Genomic DNA, 25800 nt, shown 5'->3' on the forward strand with positions numbered 1-25800 from the left:
AGCTAAGTAACTGCTATAGAGTTGCTAACAGAAAACTTTAAATCTAATAGGTACGAAACTTATTTGGCAAAATTTTTGGTAATTTCAGACATTTATTGCTGCTAGCATCTGTCAATAACTGTTTAGCTTCAAACGTGCCAGGCTATTTTTCCATTCAAAAGGAGCACATTGGGCGTCTGATTGGCCCACAGGGGACGAATGTGAAAAACATTCAGCGGGTCACAGGTATTTTCTTCAAGGCAATGGATGCTTGATAAAGATATGATGTATCGAGCTTATGTAGCCATAGTAATTGAGTGATTTGTATGCCTAACTTGATCCATTTGGGAGATTCAAAGAAGAATGTATCGATGTCTGATAGCAGTCTTTCTACTGCTATATTTTTTTGCATTTAAAGGAAGCAGCTAGGAATGCTACTGATAAGCTTTCTCATGAACATTTTTTCTGCACGTTAAATGGTTGATGGTAATTGCATGCAAAGATTGCATTTTCTGGAAACGAACAACTTTTGACTGTACATTTCTTTGTATTCACAGGTGTCCGACTCACTGTGAATGACGAGGGTAGGGTGTGTGTAATAGCAAAAGACCAAGCCAGCTTTGATCAGGCAAAAGACATGGTAGGTTTTCTCATATGCATTTATTGGCTCATCCAGAACGAAAATGACTTTTTTAATAGCTTTGACGAGTTTGCCATAATTTTCTCATGGAATCAACACAATTCAAGGTTTTGTAAACGGTTTACATGAAACCAATATGCTAGTTTAGAAGGTCACTACATGTGAAAATCTTTTTGCAAATGGGATGCATAAAATAGATCTCGGCAATCTATCATCTTAGATACTAAATGCGTGAGATAACGGCTTTTGACCTCTTTGATGACTGAGTACAAAAGGTTCACCTAGTTGATGAGGTCCCCGACTTCCTCCTTCAGGAGGTGATTCAAGCGACCATGAATAGATAGGTCCATCACAAGCCGGTGTAGTTTTTAAGTCTACTAGGGTAGTGCCTACTTTGTAGATAGATAGATCACTTGGCCAAAAGCTGTCCTTGATTTTAAATGACCTCTCCAAGTAGGGGTTATGACACAGATCTTCTTTGGGGATAGGCCCCATTGTGCCGATGTGACTATTCCCCAGATAGGGGAGATAACAAGATCCATCCACAAGCCCTCCTCAAGTTCAAACCCCTACAGCCCACAAAGCCAAGGCTTGGACTAGATTCATGTATGAAGCCAAGAATGCTTGAAAAGAGCCAACAAAGGAGAAGTCCTCGACATATTCTCCTTTAGATGCTAAGCAAGGGGTTGTGAAACCCCCCCCAAGCATCAGGGCTGATTGGATAGAGAGGAGCTTTTTGACACCTTGCCCATGGAGGGCCTGACCCAAAGGCAAGTGCTCTGTAGCAAGAGAAGCCCCCCGCCCCCCCCCTCCCCCCCCCCTTCCACAAACCCCAAAACACCCAAAAAAAAAAAACAATATCGAGCTATGGGGTGGTGGATGTGTCTTCCTTAGTTCAGCCTTGGCACTTGATGCTTTGTACAAGGATGAGCTTAGTGGGGGACATCTACTGGGATGGGGGCTGATGGTAGGGGAACTTTGAATTGGGATCTTGAATATGTATGCTCTAGCTTGCAGAGACACCCCCTTCTAGTGCGAGCTCACAAGTTTCTTGCATCAACTTGAGTTTACAAAGGACAACGCCACAAGGCAGTTCTTGTTTGGAGATTCTCTAGCTAAGCATGGTATCTAGAAGTAAGTTCTCTCTCCATGAGGAGCTCGAGAAGGGCTGAGATTACCAGCTTACAGGTAGTTTGAGATTCTCCTTTAGGCAAGATGATGTGATTATTTTTCTTGACCATTGGACGAAGATGAGTAGGGAAACATACCCAACGTTTGACGGATGAGATGGCCAAAGGCAATTACACCTAGAGGAGATCCTGCAGATGACCACCTCCATCTATAGGCAGCTATTCCAGGCAAAGGAGGCCATTTCTTTAAATGGATGAGGAGATGCTTGCCTTAAAGGCCTGTTTGCTTAAATGCTCAAGGGATGGCATTACATTTGTCTTTTAGGCAGCATTGGGATCTAATCTAGACAAATGTCATCATCTCTTTCTCGGGGATTGATTTGCTTGATCACCAATGGAGAGGATAGGACAAGAGCCATCAGTCTATGTTACACATGGAAGTGAGCCTATCATGACAAGACTAGAGAGACATGAGGGGTACGAGGATCAGGCAACATCACAGTTTTATACGAATCGTGTGCCATTGAGATGATCTCGGTGGAGTGACGCAATCCACACGCCAGATTTCTATGATCCAGATTAGGAGCACATCCTCATGTGACACATTCTTCATAATATGCTACTTTTCCTCGGAGACCTCGTATATTCTTCGTGTACGTCCATATACTAAGATACCATAGACTTCTCAAGCCATAGGTAAGTTCTCCTTCTTGGAGACTTCAAGCAGGTAGTTTGAGATTCTCCTTTAGGCAAGATGATGTGATTATTTTTCTTGACCATTGGACGAAGATGAGTAGGGAAACATACCCAACGTTTGACGGATGAGATGGCCAAAGGCAATTACACCTAGAGGAGATCCTGCAGTTGACCACCTCCATCTATGGGCAGCTATTCCAGGCAAAGGAGGCCATTTCTTTAAATGGATGAGGAGATGCTTGCCTTAAAGGCCTGTTTGCTTAAATGCTCAAGGGATGGCATTACACTTGTCTTTTAGGCAGCATTGGGATCTAATCTAGACAAATGTCATCATCCTTTTCTCAGGGATTGATTTGCTTGATCACCAATGGAGAGGATAGGACAAATATTCCCTAATGGACAAGGCCTACAAGATCCTTTTGAGATCTTATCTTCGGACTTTGCTCCCTCCTCCGTGAGACTCAAAGGACTGAAACCCTAAGTTGTACCATTTCGAGCTGTAATGGAACCTTATGCTCAGAGCCTAGGAACTTCTCAGAGTCACACATAGGACGAGATATTGTACATAGAGACTCACCAGAACCCAGAGCCATCAGTCTATGTTACACATGGAAGTGAGCCTATCATGACAAGACTAGAGAGACATGAGGGGTACGAGGATCAGGCAACATCATAGTTTTATATGAATCGTGTGCCATTGGGATGATCTCGGTGGAGTGACGCAATCCACACGCCAGATTTCTATGATCCAGATTAGGAGCACATCCTCATGTGACACATTCTTCATAATATGCTACTTTTCCTCGGAGACCTCATATATTCTTCGTGTACGTCCATATACTAAGATACCATAGACTTCTCAAGCCATAGGTAAGTTCTCCTTCTTGGAGACTTCAAGCATTCTCCTTTTTGGAGACTTCAACGCCAAGACCTCAGGCCACTTGATATCGATCATTGATCTTCAGCGCGACTCGATTCTAATTTTCCTAACTGATTTTGGTGATGATGCTGAGTCACAGGGGCATCCCTTCATCTCCCTACCTACTGTTCACTTTGAAGGCACATGGTGGAGAGGGAGAGAGAGAGAGGGTAGGCTAGGGAGAGAGGAAGTGATACTCAAATAGAGACATAATGAAATGGAAATGAAATGACTAGAGCAATGAACCCAAATGAAAGTACTCACATGTAGACCAAAGAGCTTGTAGCTTGATACTTATAGAGCACACACACACACATATGAACACCTTGCATATGGGATAACTCTCAATGTGACACATGGCATCCATAGGACATACTAGACTAGAACTCATACTAGAACACACTAGAACACACCAAATTGACTCAACTTGGCTTCACATTCTAACACACTTTTCACCACCAACTGTATCAAACACGAAACTCTCAAGCTGTGCAATAGCTTGAGCCAAAGATCATGGAGGGTTATGCATAGAGTACATTGCACATGGAGTTAGTTTCTTAGCCCTAATCCTAACAAGCCTATTCCAAGAGGCCGTTGGCACTAGTTTCCTCCCTACACTTGATCCTTAACACCATTGTCCTACCCCATAAGGCAGGGGATCCCATGAGCTTGTAAAACTATAGGACATTTATGATCGGACATGTCATGTCCAAGACTATGCATCAACACTTGACACTCAAGTTAGTTTGCTCGTGGAGTGTGAGGGATTTGGAGCTCTAGGGTAGGTAAGTTTTTGAGTAAATCATGCTATGGTCGACCACATTTTCACTCTAAGAGCTACCATTGACGAGGCCCGATCACAAAAGCAGAGAGTCTATTGTTGCTTTGTGGATTTTCGCAAAGCCTTTAGCACAACGTTGCGGGCCGAGTTCAGACGACTACTTGATCTAGGTTACTATTAAAACATCATCTGGGCAATCAACACATTATATGAGCGGGTAACAGGTAGAGTCAGGACATTGATTGGGTGGATGAAGGAGATCATGAGTACCGTTGGGGTGAAACAAGGTTGTCCTCTATCACGGCCCTTGTTTGGCCTATACATTGATGAGCTCGAGTCCTTGGTTCTCCTATGTGTAGATAATGCGGTTTTACTCTTCTCATTAGTCGAGGGTCTCCAGTGACACATGGATGCACCTTAGACTTTCTGTGAGACGCATGATCTGAAGGTCATCCTTTAAAACTAAGGTGATGATCTTCGACGCATCCCAAGCAGTTGCAAATCAAGAACAATTTACCTTCGATGGGGTGTATATACCTGGGGGCCCTTTTTTCAGGCCTAATTTCACCATGAGACCGACAATGCAGGTCCATTTGAGAAAAGGGTATGCCACACTTACTAGACTCTAGTGTAAGTGTTTTCAGTCCCATTTTTAGAACCGCAGAACCAAGTCTCTTCTGGTTTACTCTCTTGTTCATCCCATTGTGATGTACAGCAGTCCCTTTTGGGGGACAGATTTATTCGAGATAGATTGGTCCTGCATCGAGAGACTACAGATTCTACTTCTTGCTTGGATGATCTATAGTAAGCCATTGAATAGTGATCACACATCATATTCTGTGAGCAGAGGCTGGGGCTCCCCTCTATAGCTTGATGCAGCTTTTCAAGTGGTTACATGTCTTCAGAGAGTTAGGGACTTCAGCACCAGATATCCTGATGGCATAGGCTATCATGTCTGGCTGTGACCTCCTCTATTACACTAGAGGCATAGTGTGATCACAGGAGTTGGTATGCTCAGACTCGTAGATGGTTTGTAGGCCTGGAACTCCATATGGACAAACTACCATTGTTTCAGTATAGTCTTGAGGCTCCATCCACCCTGAGGTGAACCAGCTCATCAGAGATGATCTTGTACAACTTCACATCTACAGACCTTGCTAGCACCCCATGATCCTTCGGTAAACTCAGTTTCTACAGAGATCACTGCATGCAGATCTCGAAGGAGGCTTTTACTGATCTTCCGGGCGATAATGAGATCCATCTCCCACATGCACTGAGGATCTCAATTGGGCAGTCCCGAGGATCTTCTCATAGGCTACATATTGAGACATGACAGGGCTACATGAGAAACGAATCTACACTTCATGTGATATGCAAGAGGTCAAGATAGAGAAGCACATTGCATTTAGAGGCCTGTGTACTATCCAATTTGTGGACTGCACCCTTAGGCATGAGCGGTTCTGGCCCATTCAGAGATTATCGGTCCATCTTGATCAATGACGTATTGCAATTTCCTCCTCGAGACCCAACGACAGGTTATTGTCTACGAGCGTAGAACAAAGCCTGGGAGGGCCCGCCAGAGCCCAGCCAAAGGACGATCACAGATTTCTTTTCCACTGACTCATGCTAGGTGCAGTTAGGGATGCGGTGGAGTAGAGAACCAGAAAGTACTACTCCACAGACTTACCCTTGTGTGGACCAACACTCGACAACCATATACATCTCTTCTTTACTATTTGACTTGTGGAGAGAGCAGTAGTGCTTTTCAACGAGCTACCTCCCACAGATTATAGAGGAGGGAGGGACCCATACACACTGATCAGGCGGAGCACCAGCAGCAGGGTTCCATTTCTGATTTTATTACTTGATAGTGCCAGCCCTCGCCAGATCTAAAGCCCCTTAGCAGAGTTGGGTCGATAGACATCATACACAGGTCCCATCACTTGGAGGATGGCCAATTGCCAGGGACTTGTCTCCCTCTTGTGCTTTGCATTTGGGTATTCTCCCGCAGGCAAAACACAGTGTATTTATTTTCTTCTCTCAAGACAACAGCCTTGGGTGTGGTTGCCCGTGTAGTGACCCCATGCCTTTGCTTTTGTTTTATCAGGGTTTTTTCGCTCTATCTTTTGAAGACATTAGTAAGATTTCTGTCTTCTTTTTTTTGGAAAAAAAGAGATACTGAATGTGTGAAAATCCTTTCTGAAAACGGTTGAAGGAAGCATGCATCGTTTTTTGTAGTATTGTTTACGTTGGAATCTGTAAATTTTTCCAAACAAGACATGTGATTGTCAAAATGGCCCTTCTGCACTTGTAAAAAGAGTCTAGCTAAAAGGCAACCAAGGTGGAGGATTATATCACATCACACAATACTCTGAAGAAAGCTTAGTTTTTTGTTGGAAAACAGCTATTTGAGGAATCCTAATATGTTATCATGAGTGCAAAGTGCATCAGTCCTGAGGATTTCATGGATTCTGGATGACATGATTCTGGGATCTTTTCCCTGGTTATGACTGGACTGTGTCTCTTAACAGGTTCAAGCATTGAAAATAGCAGACTGAAGATTAGCATGCATTGGTCTTTGGTCGCTTCCTCATAGATACTACTTAACATATCTGATTTTCTTAGTTCTGTTAGTGCAGTAGCATAATGTGCTGTGCTGGAAGCTTTCTTTAGGATGTCAAGTTCGTTGTGATTCTTTTTTGCAGCCACGTGACTCTTTTGTGTTTTGGTTGGTGTGTGGAGAGTCACATCAGAAATGGCTCAAAACAGAGCAAGTTCATGTCTTCCTGTCTTATTTAAGGTGTTCAATAATCTGCAGCTTTGCCCTTTGCCTTTAGGTTGAGTCGACTGTGGGAAAAGAAATAGAGGTTGGAAACATGTACAATGGGGTAGTGGTAACTATAAAAGATTTTGGTGCCTTTGTGGAGCTAGATGGAGGACAGCAGGGTCTGCTTCATATTTCTGAACTTTCCCATGAAAAGGTAAGGTTATCATGTTTTTTCAAATTTGTGGAGGCCTCTGTACTGAACTTTATCTATGTTCCTTTATGACGATGATTGTTATTTGGCAGGTTACTCGAGTTTCTGATGCCCTTTCAGTAGGGCAGAAACTACAAGTCATGTGCATAGGACGGGATGTGCGTGGTAATTTGAAACTGTCACTGAAAGCAACTGCACCTGCAGTGTCCATAAAAGAAACAACAGAAACAGCTGTTTCAGTTGAAGGATCAACAGCTGTATCTAGAACTGAGCGTGAAGTTGTAGTGTATGAATTCCCATCTCTTGGTGCTAGGGGCAATGGAGGAAAACCAAAGCCAACTCAGGAAAATAATGTTCTCTCCAAAATAGATGTGATAAAACGTACAGTGCTGCTACATCAGACGCCTGATGAGAATATAGCAACAGACTCAGGTGTGCAGAGTTCTAAGAATGATCAGACACAAATTCCAGTTGCCGATGGTGATGTTAAAGGTATTCCTTTGACATCAGTCAAAAAATGCAGGAATGAAAATGAATCTCAATATGGAAAGAGTGGGAAAGACATGTCAGCACACAAGGGTGAAGATGGGTCAGAGGTATCTCAGAGAATTTTACAGAATCTCGAAGTGGAAAAATCAGAATGGAAAGCTAAAATCTTAAGAAAAGCAGCAGCAGTTGAGGTTGGCTCTGAATATCTAGTGCATGTCCATCAAGTCAAAGCATTGGGCGCTGTTCTGCGGATGAGTAATGGAGTACTTGGCAAATTTTTCTTTGACAAGGTCAGTCACGGTTTGTTCTTTGAGCAAGGATGGACAGTCTTTCAAATTATGTTGACATCTCTTTGTTACATTTCAATGCGTCTCAAGAGAACAGATTGAAATAATGCAGTATTTGCATTGTATAGTTTTAAGGTTTACAGTTTTCAAAGTTTGTATGTTCTTTAATTCTTCACGGTTCAAAAATCAACAATGTTAAATCTGAGGTCCAGACATTAGATTATAAGGTTCATCAGCTGTGATCTATCCATAATCCAAATTCCGGTGTTCAAAATCAGAAATACATTATAAATATTAAAACTTGACAAAGGAAAGTGATAAGTTTCAAGAATAATTTGACCAAAACATGAATGCCACAACATATGACATCAGGGTCTCACAAAATATAAAATAAAAGAAACTGTATTACAGCTCTAAACTTCCCATTTCAGTCATGACTCATGTCAAATGTCAACATATATTCTAGAGTCAATACTTTTCCAAAACACGCCAAAGTCTTGACTTGAAAGAAAATTCATGATTTGAAGGTCAACCTGGGTAAAACCAAGGTTATGATCTTCAATACATCTCGAGCCGTCATGCGCCAGGAGCAGTTTACATTTGATGGGTCACCTGTTGAGATAGTTTCATCATACACTTATCTTGGGGTTGTCTTTTCTAGACCCATCTTCACTATGAGACCCGCGATGCAGACACGCTTGGGCAGAGGATATGCTTCATTGGCCAGACTAGAGAGACAGTGCTTCCGCTTGCACTTTCAGGATCCACGGACCAAGGGGTTGCTTTTCGACTCCTCGGTCTGTACAACAGCCCATACTGAGGGCCATACTTGTCAGATACAGAGTGGGCCCGTGTGGAGCGGCTACAGGTTCTCGTGTTATCACAGATGATTCGTGGTAAGCCATCCGTTCCTCACCAGATCGTTTAGGTTGAGTTTAGGTCACACCCCCATTACAGCTAGATGCTGCATTTCAGGTCATCACGTATCTGTACCAAGTTAGGGAGTATGGGGATTACACCTCTGGACATAGCAAGCTACCATGGCTAGCACTGTCCTCTTCTATGGCACTTGTAGGAGGAGGGGACTAGAGGTGCTAGTATGCACGCACTGAGAGATGGTTTGAGCGACTGGGGCTCCACATGGATAGTCTACCTCCCTTCCAGTACAGTATGGATGCTTTGTTTTCTCCCCTCCTATCACACGTGGTCAACCAGGTTATCCGTGAGGATTCCTTTTTTGCTACACACATTTCGGACGTGGTTGAACTCCCAATGAAGCTTAGCTTCTACAGAGATGATTGTTTACATATCACAGAGGAGGGTTTCATGGACCCCCGAGGATACACACAGATCTACTTACCCCACTCACTGAGGATCTCTATTGGGCAGTTCCGGGTCTCTTCATAGACTTCATATCCAAAGCGGTAGAGCAGAGTGACTACCCAGGGAGAGGCGCATATGCATATTATGTGACATGCAAGAGGTTGAGACAGAGGAGCACTTCATCTTCAGGTGTCCTGTTTACTATGAGATCCGAGGGCGTTTCTACTGCTTCTTCAGAGATAGCTGCGGGATTCTGGCCCGATTCCTCTTCTACCCAGACCAGCGATGTTTGACAGGTTTCATTCATGAGGTACTTAGACACTGCAACAGGATACTTCGAGCACAGAGACAGGAGTCGACTTCTTCATTGGTGGTTTTTTTCCAGCCATCACATGAATCCGCACGAGACGAGGCCTCGACATGACCATGACCCGGTGCCAGTGACCCGACAGCTTAGACAAAGGGTTGATACACAAATCACACTTGGAGATATCCCCTCCCTGTTTAGAGTTGGAGCCTGACCGATAGGGGTCACTGTAGCCCTGGTTAGACGCAGAGCTATGACCAAGAGACGTGCTAGGGCAGCACCTTTGAGTGGCTGACAACACTCTATCACCGATTGCATGCCTCCATAGCCCCATCTACCTTGATGTCCTGATAATGATAATGAGATTGATATATGGTCAACCACTAACATGACTATGTTGTTGTACCTAGGACTTAGTACTACCATTCTGCATTTTTTGTATTTTGCAATGGTGTGGATGCTCGTTTAGTAGCTCCACCACATAGCTCATTTGTACTAGGTTTTTCACGGTCTCTTAGACCCATCGGTCTTTCGAAGACTTTAATAAACTTTCTTTCTTTCGCTCTTTCTTTCTTTCTGTGAAATACAACTGGACGAGATGGCTTAGAAATGTCATAGTTAGTTTGTAGATCTTAGAGTATATAAATATACAAGATACAAAAAAGGAGGCCTTGGTCCACATGTAATGGCTCACATTGTACATTGCCACAATCCAATACCTTGGGCTTTGACTCTCAATACAAGTAAGCAAGACTCAAGAGTCAAGTACGTGAAATATGGAAAACAAAAAATGCTCTAAACACAATAAAACTAGAGGCATGTTCCATCGTCCATGAAGTGTCAAAAGGTGGCATAATCTTATAGGCCTCCCCTCCTCCTAAGCCTTATCATCATCCTAATGCTCTAGATTGAAACCTCAACATGATTATAATAGGTTTTGTAAATTTAAGTAAGAGCTAGAGGGATAGATATCCTATTTAGCCTAGGTTAGGGAGCTTATAGAAAAGAGCTTACCCCTCCCTAAGCTAATGATAATGCTAATGCCCTTTGAATAGAAGTATGATGGGATTTCTCTACTAGTAGATTTAGCTCTCATTAGTGTTGAGGATCGTGCTATTGATTTTACCAAGGTTGCCCTTGTAGGCATATGAAAGGTGAGAACAAGTGTTTCTATTTGCAGCATTCCCAATGTGTCCTTGAGGATACTCATTTGCTTTTAAGTCATAAATGTAGAATCCAAAGACGGAACCAAGAACCCTTGTTGCACATGAATGGCGTTAACCATCTCTTTGGACATGTTTTGTGCAGTATGCATACTAGTTGTGTTACGTTCTACTTGGAATATAGCAAGACCTCAGTGATAGAAAGTCCTTCGGGAGATGGTAATGCATATAGATATAAATAGTTAGTTGCTATGTTGTCTTTAAATAGTTCGGTCAAAGATTTGTGTGTCAAGGTCCTTGATGACAAGGTTCCAGTGGCTAGACTCTAGGAACCTCCGTGCATGGTAATGTAGGTAAATTTGTTAGTCATGCACTTGGGGGTAAGTCAATAAATTATTTAAAGACCCAAAGGGGCAAAAGGTTAATAAATGCTTGGAAAAGGTTTAGGACCTAGCAAGCAGCTAAGAATACTATAGAGCTTTCTAAGGAAATGGGATGTATTTTGCTATGCGCTACAAAGAAAAATGGTGAGAGAGTCACGATTAAGGTAGAAGAACCCAAGCTGGGTCTACACAAAAAGAATGCTATGACTTGGTGGAGAGATTGTCTCGAAACTTGTGAATATCTTCAGGTACAAAGAGATTTGAGTGTTACAAATTGGCATCAGAATGCCAAGCTGGTCAATGGAAGGGTTTTTGTTGATCACACGTATAATTGTGTGAGGCTTTGGGCTTAGTCCACCAATGATCAATTGAGGGCTGATGCTAGAGTGGCGAACTAAACCGTTGGGATTGTCATGGTTTGAGATGCATTTTGTATAATGGATAACCGGTAGATGGATGATTAGAAATTGAACGCCGTCAAAGTGCAACGGACAATAGGCGGGTTATAGTTCCAATTCGTGAACGTTGATAGAACAGAAGGCCTTGCCAATGGAGAGCATGTTGGCCTAGGTGGTTAAAATTGGGAAGCATGCGGTTTTATGCCGCTGCTATTCTGCTAGTGATTTGTGTTATTGGGATCCTCTGTTCGAGGATTGTGTGAATAAGCCAATGTGTGCTAGTAGTTGGGTTCATCAGCAATGCATTCCTTTGCACACTAGATCCTTAGCTAAGATTCCTTTGCACACTTAGTCCTTAGCTACATGACATTGCGCACACTTAGTCCTGAGCTACATGACAATGCATTAAGCTATCACTCCAATATTGTGGGCCATGGTTAATTCTTGAGAAAGTAGGCAAGGTTGCTGGTTAAAAGTACCACAATGTTGTAAGGTGCATCCATTGTTTCATGTTTCTTTGTTAAAACGATTTCTGAACCAATTGATTCATTAATTGATGAAATTGTTTATGTTACATGAGTTACAGGAAAATGCAATACACAAGCCAGCAAGAATCCTAGACCCGCCCGGGGGGGGGGGGGGGGTGTGAAGCAAAAGATACCTATGGTGTTGATTGCTTGGCATGAATTTTCTGAAACATTATACAATGAAACTCTCAGCCATACAAGCTGTTTTGTCCTTTCTGCTATTGGCTCCTTGCTGGATTGGACATTAGGGTGCTCTTGATCTCCATTCTATATGGTTGGTGACTTGACCTATAGTTCTCCTGACTCTAGGTCCTCCAAGGCTTGCAATATCTCTATCTTAGGCCATGTGTGAATCTGTTTACGAGATACCGAGAGCATTCCCAGGTTTCATCATCAAGGACGTTGATGCCTGAAGAGCGAAAGAATGTTATGTACAATTTGGATTGGACATTAGAGTGCTCTTGATCTGCAATTCGTATGGTTGGTGACTCTGCCTATAGTTCTCCTGACTCTAGGTCCTCCAAGGTTTGCAGTATCTCTATCTTAGGCTACGCGGGAATCTGTTTACGAGATTCGAAGAGCATTCCCAAGTTTCATCATCGAGGACGTTGATGCCTGAAGAGGGAAAGAATGTTATGTACCAGTTGGAATGGAGGATGCTGATGCCTGAAAAGGGCAAGAATGTTATGTTGCACTTTGAATGGAGCAAGACCTCGGATGGATCAGCGATAGAAAGTCCTTAGGGAGACCAATGGTAATGTATATAAATGTAAATACTTGGTCCATGCTTAGTGGTCTAAATTCTAGCATTGAAGTCTGCAAGAAGGTGAACTTGTCTTACTCGCCAACCCCCTCAATGCCATGCTCTAGCACCCCCAAGATAATGGTCACAAAGGTATCAGCATCTATGACAGAGGAGGGGTGTGGGGAATCCCATGGACTATGATGTTGAGAACCCTACTAGCTCTTTGCTGCTGCCACGTGACAGTTGGGTACCTCCTGCACATCCACATGGAAGCCCCCTTTACAGACAGCCATACCATACTGCTGAGCTGCACTGTGCAGTCCTGGCTTGTCCTGCTAATGTCAGCTGCTGTACACGTTGATGTCATCCTGTCCTTGCTGAGGCTTGCTGCTGTGGGCTGCTGTGCTGCAGAACTGCCACATATGTAGCCATGCCACAGGCTGTAGATGCCCATGACAGATGGTCCATTCATATGCCCCATGGGCTTCCCGTAGTCGGCCAGCAGGTCAGCCAATGTGTGGTAGATAGCTAGCTAAGTTTCAGTTCCAGCATCCAAGGCATTCTAGTGTGCAGGTTGGCACACAGCCAAGGAGCAACTGGAAATGTATGGTGTTACGCTCAAGTTGAGGTAACATGACCTCGGAAGTCAGTGGACATTTTCCTTTAAAGGATCAATGTTTGTATTATATTTATTTGGGCTTCATGTAAATGGTCAAAAGGATTAATGTCAAGGTCCTCGATGAGGGTGACTGACTAGATGGGTCTAATGCTAGCGGTCTTGAATGCATTAAGTGTGGAAATGTGCCTAGGGGCAAGTGAATAAATTGATATCCCAAGAGAGGGGTAGTAAAGATACATTTAAGAGGTACCCTAGAATGAAGACATGTGGCATACTAGATCCATCTAGGGAATTGGGGCTTGGTGGAATTTGCAAGCAGGAGCTTTCACGTAAGATCGCATTCTAAGAGTTTGCTACCACCGAGAATTGGCTGGGTGGATAATCTGAGTGCCGTTAGGGAATGTATCATTTGGCATCATACCGTAAAAATTAGGTAACAATTTGGGGAGTCCACAATTAAGCTTGTGAAAGGGGCGAATCCAGATCACGAAAGGATTGCGTTGAGATAGGCGGCACGTTTTCTGACTGAGCGATGAGAAAAGAGGGTGCGATTTGGTGAAGCGTATCAGGTGGTCCAGGCTGGAGAAATCAATATACCACATCCACGCTTATTGGTTGATGGTGATTATTTTTGGGTTTGGCAAAAAAAAAAGAAGAAACGGAGTCTTTGTTTGAAGCGGCGTCTAGAATTGTCCATGCTGCTCATTGAATCTCACACTAATTAAGCATGCATTATTTGCATCGGATCCTGACAACAAAGGGAGTGTGGTGACATTATGATTCACGAATTATCTACATCAAATTGCGCCTGTAGTGATTGCGCGGTCTTCAATTTGTGTTCATTATCTAGCACATTGTAATCTCGAAGAGACATAACTGAAAGGCATTTACTCTCTACGTCATTACATCGCCGGCACCTTGCTTCTGGTGTTCGCTTCTTTGATGGGGCGTCAGAGGAATGAGTTGTGAAATTTTCAAATAGCCAGCAGAGCTACGTGCGTTGGCTGTGAAATATTTTTGGGGGAGGTTGGTTACATTTAGTCGCGAATATAAATCTAGACTATGCTCATGAAGACCTGCTGGTCAGCTAGAGCAAAATCGACGTCACATAATTAGAATAGAGAAGAGGCTGGTCTTGTGGGTCTGCTTATATGCATGAATTCGCTCAAGGAGTTCGACTGAGTATTGGAGTGGCTTGCAGGGACAAGTTGATCTCTTCATGCAGTTGAAATATAACCAAGGAGCTTTCTATGCCTTTTAAATTTTGTTGTGGTACATGCTAGTTTATTTGCCCCCGTTATTTGAGTTATTTGAGATTGCAGATATTTCCCTAGTATAGGGAAAAGATATTCATCTTGGTTCTCAGCTATTTTTAGTTGATGGTTATGCCTGTTTAGACACCTTTTGTGGTTGTGAGATTGAAAAGCAGTTTGTAAATACAATTTTAGGCGGTGTTTTAAAAAAAAAAAAAACCAATCAACTTAAATGGAAGTGGAAGAAGAAGCTTCTAGAGTGGATCCCGTAGAGTCGAGAGCCTGGCCGACCCCACCGGTGTCGTGCCCAACATGTCATACACTATCTGGTAGAATTGCATTATTGGAGGATGCCTTGCAACATATTTTAGCTCAATAATTGCAAGCAAATGTAGGGCAATCCGAGCTTAGAAAAATGGATCATAGTATGTCTGCTAGACCATCTCTTGAAGAGAAGGGTAAATCTCCAATGGAGCCTGAAACCAGTGTTCATACGGTCGAGCCTAAGAGGGCTAAGGCGCCTAATATTGCCAATTATAGGCCAAAAAAGTATTCTAGTCGGATGTTTGACCGTAGTTCCGATATCATAGTGACCTGGTTACACAAATCGGACGAGGCCTTCGCCATTTGTGAAATCGGGAATGACATGAAGAAAATCCGCGAGGCCACCCATATGTTTAATGAGGCAGCAGATAGGTGGTGGATAAAACAGCGGAAAGATGGAGTGGCATCCACTACTTGGGGGGGGTTTAAAAGAGAACTTAGAAAACACTTCTTACCTCCAGACAAAGCATCCCGAGCTTGGGATCAGTATTGAAACCTTCGTCAGAGAAATTTATCAGTAGCTGAATACACTGATAAGTTCAGAGAAAGTGTAATGAAAATTTACGAACCTCTACCTCAGTCGGTGGAGGTAAAATATTTCATCTTTGGACTGAACGATCGGATCAAGATGAAAGTTTGGGCTAAGTATGCAAACACGCTAGATGAAGCAATTGCCATAGCCCTAAACTATGAGGATGCCAAAGGGAACAGACCAAGTGGGTTTGTGCGGGTTAGGACTCGGTATGAGTACCCGCAGAAAACTGGGTTTAAGAAGAAGTGGATTAGCAAAAGGAGTGCCTCACAGCCTAGTGGTCAAGCCAAGCAAGCGAAGCCAGTTGAGACTCCTTCTAAACCAAGTACCACCATTGGAGTGAAAAGAAAAGTTACACCAATGGTAGCCCGGGCTTGGTCAAAGTCTTCTTTGAACCCAGAGCAAAGAGAAAAAGCGAGGAGAGGAGGCTTGTGTTTTGGATGCCTTCAGCCTCATCAGTGGAAAGATTGCCCATGAAACAAGGATCGTTGGATGGCTGAGATGGTGATCTCAAAATGCGACATGGAAATTGAGAAAATTTCCAAAGCAGAACAGATGAGAATTCTGCTAGCGGGATCTTCTCAAAGGTCAGTACGTGTTTTGTTATGTGTGTCTGTTGCTATCTGTTGCTAAGCTTGTAAACAATGCACTTGATAATATTCTATCAAAGCTCGCAGCAACGGGGTATACAGCCTTTAACGATACGGAGTTAATTAAGATGAAGGGGCAAGTAGCCAATCATGACATCATTGTGTTGTTTGACTCAACGTCAACGCACAATGTAATTAACTCCAAGCTTGTAAAGAGGCTGAAATTAAAGACTAGCCCGTCTGACTATGCATACACAGTCAGAATGGCAAACGGAAGTTCAACTGGAGTATGGGGCCAAAGGGTTACCCAGTTGGAACTTCAAATTCAGGACTATACAGACAAGCTTGATTTTGAAATGACAAAGCTTGCTCACGCAGATATAGCCCTAGGTAAGGCTTGGCATTCTAGGAAGAATCCAGCCATAGATTGAAAAAAGCACATTTATCAATTCAAGATGAATGATGTGTTGTATGTCTCACGAGGTCAAAAAGATATACCTCAAGGACCATTGGTTTCCGTAATGGAAGTTCTTAAAGCTCAAGAGTTTTTGTTTCTTTATACAGCATCGGTAGAGCCGATTGATGGTCCTTCGTCTAGCACTGATGTTACCCAAAATGGAGAGATGGCCAAGTTGGCTGGTCAAATAGCAGAGGAGTTCTCTTATTGTGTTAGGGATGAGTTACCTTATGGGTTACCTCCAAAGCGGAATGTTCAGCATAAGATTGAACTAATCCCGGGGATAGAACCTGTAAATAGACCTCCCCATAGGTTAAGTTTTACCGAAGAAGCGGAGGTACGAAGACAACTGGAAGAATACATCAAGCTGAGGCAGATTCAACCCAGTTTCTCACCTTTTGCTTCGCCAATGATATCTAAAAAAAAAGAAAGATGATACTTTTCGCCTCTGTATAGATTACAGAGCATTGAATAATATCACTGTTAAGCACAAGTATCCGATGGCTCGGATTAATGATCTGCTAGATGCGTTACATGGGGCCATAATTTTCAATAAGATAGATCTTAAATGTGGCTACCATCAGACTCGTATTAGAGCCGAGGATGTGCATAAAACCGCTTTTAGAAGCAGATTTGGACATTATGAGTTTTTGGTAATGCCGTTTGGAGTTACCAATGCTCGTGCTACATTCATCATGCTTATGAACGATTTACTACGCTCGTATATCGAAAAGTTTGTAGTACATTTTATTGACAACATTGTTGTTTTTAGCAAAAATATTGTTGAGCATCACAAACACTTAAGAATAGTGTTCAATACTTTGAGGAAAGCCAGTCTTTATGTAAATAAAAAGAAAACTGTACTGTGTATGATAAGACTTGAATATTTAGGATTCATTATTGACTTGGCCTATCCCTCAGAGTTTGACCGCTTTGCGATCATTCTTGGGATTTGTCTAATTTTATCGAAGGCATATCAAAGGATATTCCGAAATAGTATCGCCATTGATTTGACCTCAAATAAAGTACCTTTTTTATGGGGACAGAATCAACAGGAAAGTTTTAACACCATAAAACAAGCTGTGGTCTCAAGACCGGTATTAAAAATAGTTGATCCCGAGAAACCGTTTTTCCTTGAAACCGATGCCAATAGCCTTTGAAAGCAAGAAGCTTTCTCGCTCTCAACGAAATTGGCCAACTCATGAACTAAAGTTGTATGTTGTCATCCATGCTCTGAAAACATGGAGACATTATTTATATGGATCAGAGTTTTAGTAGCCTTTGAAAGCAAGAAGCTTTCTCCCTCTCAACGAAATTGGGCAACTCATGAATTAGAGTTGTATGTTGTGTTATCCATGCTCCGAAAACATGGAGACATTATTTATATGGATCAAAGTTTTATATTGATGTTGATCATGATACTCTGAAACATTTTTGTAAACAACCTGACTTGAGGGGCCTCCAAGCTAGGTGGGCAGAACTCATGCAGGAGTTTAACTTGACGATTCGGCACCAAAGAGGGAAGGATAATAAAGTTGCTGATGCGTTGTTACACATTATGCATAATATGAGTTTCACGGTATTAGAGAGTGCTCTAATGACCGAGATTAAAGAAACTCAAAAGGTGGACGACTTTGTTCAGAGTCTTCGGCCTAAGGCTCATGTATTTAAACCCAAGGGAAAGGGTGACCTGGCATCTAGAAAAGGCCAAACTTATGCAAGATATACCATAAGAGATGGTATGCTAAAAAAGAATGGCAAGGTAGTAGTACCTAATCAGAATTATCTCAGGCAGAGAGTCATTCAACAATGCCATGATAGCCCATGTGCGGGACATGGAGGAGTCGAGAAAACGTATGATCTTGTGAAGCAAGATTTCTTTTGGCCAAAAATGAAAAACCATATTCATGAATATGTGACACGTTGTTTTTCATGTCAAGTAAGTAAGGTAGAGTGGGTGAAGCCACCCGGACTTTTACAGCCTTTGGAAATTCCACTAGATAGGTGGGAGAGCATTTCCATTGACTTTATTGTAGGTCTACCTATGACACAAGGTGGATACGATTCTATTCTTGTGGTAGTTGATTGTCTTACCAAGATGGCTCACTTCATTCCAACTAGAGAGTCTGTTAGTGCCTCGCACGTGGCGGGTTTATTTATTAAGCATATATTTCGTTTGCATGGATTACTCGAATCCATAGTGTCAAACAGGGATGTCAAATTTACGAGTGATTTTTGGACTGCAGTGTTTGAGGCACTAAGGACTGAGTTAGGAATGAGTAGTAAAGATCGTCCAAAAACGGATGGTCTGACGGAAAGAATCAAGCAAATTTTAGAGGATATGCTTAAAGCATATGTGTCATTGAGGCAACATACATGGGATAAGTGGTTGCCCCTGTTAGAATTTGCCTACAATGATAGAAAGCATTCCTCTACAGCAAATCCAACTACAATTGGAGAACCTCAGAAAGTGCCTAGTGCCCCGAACTTTGTGGTTCATATGCGGGAGATGCTAGCACTTGGGAGAGCTAACATCCGCCAAGCTATGGATAGAGCTAAGGCATATGCGGATGAAAACAGATCCGTTAGAGAATTTAAGAAAGAAGAAAAAGTTTTTCTCAGAGTTCCTTCACACTCTAAGTCTTTGACTTCCGGAGAGTGTGCTAAATTATCACCCCGATATTATGGGCCATGGTTAATTCTAAAAAGAATAGGCAAGGTGGCCTATAAATTAGAATTACCACAGGGTTGTAAGGTGCACCCAGTGTTTCATGTTTCTCGTTTAAAGAAATTTTTGCATGCAGGTGACTCACTAATCGAGGGTGTTGTTTTGTTTCAGAAGATATAGGATAATGTAGGACGCAAACCAAGTTGAATCCTGGACTGAGGAACAATGCAAGTATGCAATCGGAAGATACCCACGGTGTTGGTTGCATGGCATGGTTTACCTCTATCATAAGCTATTTGGGTATCCGTATACCAGCTTCAGAGAGTGTTCCCAGACTTTATCATCGAGGATGCTGATGCCTGAAGAGAGAAGGAATGTTACGCTCAAGTTGAGGTAGCATGACCTCGGAAGGGTCAATGGACATTTTTCTTTAAAGGATCAATGTTTGTATTATATTTATTTGGGCTTCATGTAAATGGTCAAAAGGATTAATGTCAAGGTCCTTGATGAGGGTGACATGTCTAAGGCTAGGGGTCTTAAATGCATTTAGTGTGGAAATGTGGCTAGGGGCATCCGATTGCAGCCCCTTCTTCTAGACCTCATCCATGATACTCAGACAAGCTTTGTGCGTGGTAGGAGCATGTTTGATAATATCTTTTCCTTTTGGGAAGCCACAGAGTGGGCTATGCAGAGCGGGCAAAGGTTGGCAGTTCTACTTTTGGACTTTGAGAAAGCCTATGACAGAGTAGATTGGGGTTTTCTTGAGGGCACTCTTCTACGATTTGGATTTTCAAATGCATGGATTAGAGGGGTGGCCTCCCTTTATAGATCAGCCCACAGCCAAGTTTTGATTGGAGGGGTAAAGGGTGACAAGTTTCGGATTTTCAGATTAGTTCGTCAGGGATGCCCTTTAGCCCCCTTCCTCTTTCTTTTTGTGGCAGAAGCTATGAGTATTTTCCTTAGATCTCAGGCTGAGCTTTATGGGTTGAGATTGCCCTTGAGACAGGAGCAGGAGCTTCTTGACTGTGAGTTGGCTGATGACACTGCTATTTTTATTGAGGCCTCTTCACAGTCACTTGATTCTTTCCGGACAGCCTTGGATAATTTTTGCTCAGCTGCAGGGGCACACATTAATTGGCATAAATCCTTTGGCTTTTGGATCAGTTATGAGGACACTCCAGGATGGGGAGTTGACATTGGCTTTTCCTGGATTCAGAGGGGTGTTCCTGTCAGATATTTGGGATGCCAGGTAGGATTGGGCATCTCTCCAACACAGCAGTTTGCCCCAATACTAGAAAGTATAAGAAAAAAGCTTCTTTTTTGGAGCTCAGCCAAACTTTACCTTTCCTCTAGAGTTGTGGTAGTGAACCAGGTTCTCTTGGCCACCGCCTGGTTTGTGTGTTCTTGCTGGTGCCGGTAGGGATTGCATCACTCAGCTAATTAGACCAGTCAAGAATTTTTTATGGAGTGGACTTGATGGCATGGCAGATGTTGCAGCGAGGGTGGCCTGGGAGACCATTATTCTCCCTACATGAGAAGGGGTCCTTAATATCATTGACCCGGACTTGCAGTGCAGGGCATTGCTTTGTAAGGTGGTGGTGAGGGGACTCATGCCTGGGCAGGAACCTTGGAAGGATTTCTTTTTTGGACGCATTCAGGCTTGCACACCTACCTTGGGAGATGATTAGGTGGACAGTCCTTGTTGGATTTTTACTTCTGCCTCTCTCAGGTCTCCTGCCTCTCCTCTCATGACTGCCATTCTAAAAGCTTGGGGGAGCTTCAGGAACACTCTTCGAAGGGTTCGGTCCTCTACCGTTGAAGAGATTGATAGGCAGCCGATCATTTGGAACGATAGTATACTTGATGAGCATGGCAGACCACTGGGCACTTTCCATTATATGCAGTGGTCTAGATGGGAGAGAGGCCCCACCTACACAGTAGGCACTTGGAAGGCTTTTGATCAGAGGCTACATTCCCTGAGTCACCTCAGAGGGGTAGCATGCAGGATTCAGCAGATAGATACAGCCATCCCAGTGGAATGGACAATTGAGATGCCTATTACTTCCACCACTTGGATGGGAGCTTTTTCGAGGACAACAGTTCCTCTACAGGTGATCGCTCTTCGAGATCTCGGGAAAGATGCTCTAGTCTTTGACATTGGGAATGGAGGTATACTCTCTAGATCAACGGATGATATTATTCTAGAGGTTGCCTTTCAACCTATCAGGATTGCTGGTTTTGTGGACCATGGAGCAGGCTTGCAGTGGTACTTAGACCCCGACCCTCTGCTCTTGGCCCTGGAATCCTGGAGGTTGTGGTTATATGGAGGTGCACCTATCAGGTGCTTGCAGTGGGACCCAGGAGAGTGGGAGTGGATAGATCATGGGCACCGAGAGAGGGGGATTCCCTTTTTTCATTTCACGGTTGGTAATGCCAGGAGATTTCAGCTGAGCAGTAGAGGTTGGATTCCCTCCAGAGCCCCCCATTGGGATAGCTGCTTCATCACCGCAGATTTGCGTAGGAATTTCTAGAGGAGGCTCTAGAAATCCCTCTGAAATAGAAAGATCACTCTTTTCTTTTGGCTTTCTATTCATGGAGGGATTGCAGTGAACCTGTGGAGATCACGATTTGGGGCTGATCCCACTTGCCCTCGTTGTCATTCTATAGAGGAGTCAGTGCGACATTGCCTTTGGGACTGCAATCAAGGGAGAATTGTTTGGAAAGGAGTTACTCGGATACTCAGCATTTTTCATACTTTCCCTTTCTTCATGACTTGGGGCTCGGTCGCATGGTTATCCCTTACTGAGCCCCATGTGTTTTATGAGGGTGAGTCTTCTTCTTGGGCACTCTCGATCCGCTGGCAGGTGATAGAGCCCTGCTCTCTTCAGGATGTACCACATATTCCTTTCAGAGCTTCACATGTTTCAGTGGACACCTCTTTGGAGATTTTGGCTAGCATTTCCTCTTGGCATATTTGGCTAGCTTTTCATGCGTTGCATGGTGTATCCCGTATTCCCATATGGAGATTGCTCTAACGGTTTTCTTTAATACTTAATAGAAGTCTCTTTTTTGGAAAAAATAAATAAATAAATTGATATCTCAAGAGAGGGGTAGTAAAGATGCATTTAAGAGGTACCCTAGAATGAAGACATGTGGCATACTAGATCCATCTAGGGAATTGGGGCTTGGTGGAATTTGCAAGCAGGAGCTTTCACGTAAGATCGCATTTTGAGAGTTTGCTACCACCGAGAATCGGCTGGGTGGATAATCTGAGTGCCTGCTCCATGATTTATCGTAGAATTGGGAATATGGAACACGTTATACGTTAGGGAATGTATCATATTGAGCAGCAGGGCTCTCCTTGAACAGCTAACTGAGGTCTTCGAGAGTCACATGGCAGTTAGCGTGAGCTCCACACTAGAAGGTGCAGCGTACGGAGTCCTTGGTGGTGCCATGCATGATACCTGTGCTCTTATTTGCAGCAGATGGTGGTTCAATTCATGGCAGGTTCTGTACTTGATTCTACATATCTATACATGGTCTTTTGTCCATTCTTCTGGCTGTGTATTTTCCAGATTTGTTTGTGCTTCTTTATCTACTTGTAATGTCTGAAGCGAGAAAGGTGGTATGTAGTATCCTGGCACTTTGTCCACATAGGTGACCCTTGTTCAAAGGGTTAGTGTAATACAAGGTGATGTCTCTAACGTGATATCAGACTGATTGTTGACACATGTTTGAAAATGATAATATGTTTAAGCTTATACAGGCTTCTAGCCTCCTTAAGTGTACAAACCGATAAAAGATTTACAAGCTGTTGAAGTGTTTTTCTATATATCATCTTTGAATGTACTTGTTTGTAGCTTTGTGTTAATATGGTTGGATTTTGAGCTGAATCTACTTGCTTGTGTTTTTGCAGGGAGTTGATTCATCAACTTTTCATTTGGGCGATCAACTACTCGTTAAATGTGACAAATTTGATCAGACCGGACGGCCAGTCTTCACATTGGTCCAAAAATTGTAAGGGACTTCCTTTGTTGCATTAGTGGACATTACAACTCATAGCGCGGCATTGTTCTATAATATCAGAGCCAAGCTGATTACCAGCTTCCATGTATGCAGAATAGTACTTAAGAATGTCTTCTTGGTCTAGTGCCACAATTTTGGTCTCAATGTGCCACAACTTTTGGTCTACTGCCACAACTTTTGTGAAGGAAAGCAGGGTTTCCTGGCTGAGAATGTGAAGAAAAATCATTCATGTATCTTCCTGTTAAAAAGGCATTATCCTGAGTGCAATAATGTGTTATCAATATTGTGTGCACATTATCTGCAACAGTAGATTTGAAACGAGTTTTGGTCAGGGATAATATGAACCTGAACGTTTTCAATACCTCAAATGTGCATTACCTAGTACCTTTTCTGGCTAATGACTCTGTAGATGCAACATGGTCTGTGATCACCTTACCAAGGAGTGAAATTTATATTGGAAACAAGCTATTTGCTTTCCAAAGTGGGAAGTCAGCATGTCCGGCAATTGGCAGGCTTTTTGCACGTTCCGGCAGGTTCTCATTGATGGCAATGATAATTGAGAATTTAAGGTCTGCTGGGTTACCTTCGATCAAGAATGTTTAATTTCTAGAATATAAAGGGATTAGTCATCTACTCCATGAAGTGTGGCAAATATGCGGAGTGGTGGTAATCAAGTCGATGTGGAGGTTAGAAATGAGATGGTCTTTAGTAGAAGCAAAGGAGCTGAGCTGCAGGTTGAGGCAGCGGAGGAGGAGGATTTGAGACTACTAGATGCGATGGAGGAAGCCTATGGCTCTATATATGCAGTCTTATGTAGGAGAGGATGACATACTTTAGCCTAGTTTGTACTGCTTATCCTGATTAGGAGTACTTTTATTTTTTGGATGTAAAGTTCCTCTCTTATCATAATATAAAAGTTCCTTTTTGCCCCTTAAAAAAAAGTTTGATTCTAGAAAGTAACTTCCAACATGTACCCTCTTTATCAAAGGGTTTAATGTCCGCATTAGACATTTATGTTGCAGAGAATGGGATTAGATAACTCTATACTGGTTTACGCCAACGACAAGGGTCGAGTGTGCAATCACAAAACACCATGTAACTAGGTGTGGCTAACTACAAAGGAGTTATGTTTGGGTAACAAGTCAATCATTCATATGTTGTAACAAATCTTTAAAAGCACTTGGAAATTGAATTTTTACTCGCATCAATTTTGCACCTAGGATACAAAATGAAGTCTAAAGAGTGAGAGTTGTGATTCAATCTTGTTAGAAATATTTATATTTCCTTAGGCGGTGGCCAATGTTACCAAGCTGTAAATATCCAAGTAAAGTACAAAGCTGACCATTTATTTGATCATAATTAAAGAGTTCTTCATTTAGTTATAATTATGGTCAGAGTTCTTGTAAGCGGTTAAAGCATTGACTTCGGTCAAAGACACTTGACTTCTGTCAACAAGGCCCAACTTCGGTCAGGGAGACTTGGTTTAGGCCAAGATGGTTGACTTTAGTCAAGCAAGATGTTCCAACCTCGATTGGAGAGGTTTGGTTATAATTAAGTTGCCTTGAGATGGTCATGTACAATTATGCCACAATTGTTTCTTTTCTTTCCTACTCAGTTATGGAAAATGATGCCTTAGTAAAAGTAAGTCTTATAGCTGCAACTAAGATATGCTCTTCACTATAAGGTCTGCGACGTAATCCAAATTTGGTCGATGCTCATAATTTTACTTCATGCTTGTGTCTAGGATTTGGTTGAGATAGCTGTGCAATGTTCTTAAAAGGCTCATGAGTTGGTCGTTTAAGGTCGAGACCCATTCCAAGGTTTACTACCAATCACCATGTCTATGTTAGCTAGCACCTCATTCTTGAATTGTCATGTATATCTGCCTCTATTGACAGTTTATCATTCCTGCTCTTGTTTTGACCTGCATCTATATCTTTCTTGAATTCTTTCTCCATCAGGCTTCCTTGTTGCATGTACCTCGGTTTGCAGACGGATCCACTAGCTAGCCTCTTCATGTGGTTATGGTAGCCATGGATGAGTCTAGAGGTTGCAGAGAGGCCCAACGCTCTAGCTATTGACAAAAACACTTGTTTATCCAACCTTCACTGAGGACAGAGCCATTGCCTTGCTCAAGGGAATTGCATATGAGAGTACAGTTTAGGTGTTGAGGCTACCACATACGAGGTTGGAGGGTTGTCCATCATGTTCAATTCTCACAGTCGTGGGGCTTAATCAAAGCAACTTACATGAAGTAAGACCACAGAGACTAGGATTAGTCTATAGATTATTTTTGCATCAAAAGCTAACGGTTAATGGGTGACACGGTGGTTTGCTTCATTAAATTGATGCAGGTACCAAGAGGGGTCTAAATACCCTATTTTCATGGAGCTAAGGAAGAACCTTACCAAAGCAAGTGACCATGGAAGTTAGAAGGCTTGGAAGGACTTAACCAAGGCATGTGTTAAAATAGTGGCTACAAATTAGACCCTTGGCACTCGCCCAGAAAAGGAGTTTCTCTCCGTTGTACTTTCAGTCTTTCTCACGTTTGTTATCAGCTTGGAACTGCAAAAAGGTGTACTCTGT

At 42.7% G+C, this 25800-nt stretch overlaps 1 protein-coding gene across 1 annotated transcript in view; it reads left to right on the forward strand.

The window, feature by feature from the left end:
- LOC147901147 (polyribonucleotide nucleotidyltransferase) overlaps positions 1-24135 on the forward strand; it is a 276757-nt gene extending 252622 nt beyond the window's left edge. Inside the window, exons 14-18 of the mRNA XM_087375929.1 lie at positions 142-225; positions 537-619; positions 6983-7126; positions 7216-7902; positions 23105-24135. Coding sequence (XP_087232055.1) covers positions 142-225; positions 537-619; positions 6983-7126; positions 7216-7902; positions 23105-23209 — 1103 coding nt within the window. The 3' untranslated portion in view covers positions 23210-24135. The remainder of the gene's footprint in view (positions 1-141; positions 226-536; positions 620-6982; positions 7127-7215; positions 7903-23104) is intronic.
- Positions 24136-25800: the final 1665 nt, after the last annotated feature.

This window comes from Dipteris shenzhenensis, chromosome 6, assembly GCF_047967505.1.
Source record: "Dipteris shenzhenensis isolate YYH24624 ecotype China chromosome 6, Dip_SZ_1.0, whole genome shotgun sequence".
Lineage (NCBI taxonomy): Eukaryota > Viridiplantae > Streptophyta > Polypodiopsida > Gleicheniales > Dipteridaceae > Dipteris > Dipteris shenzhenensis.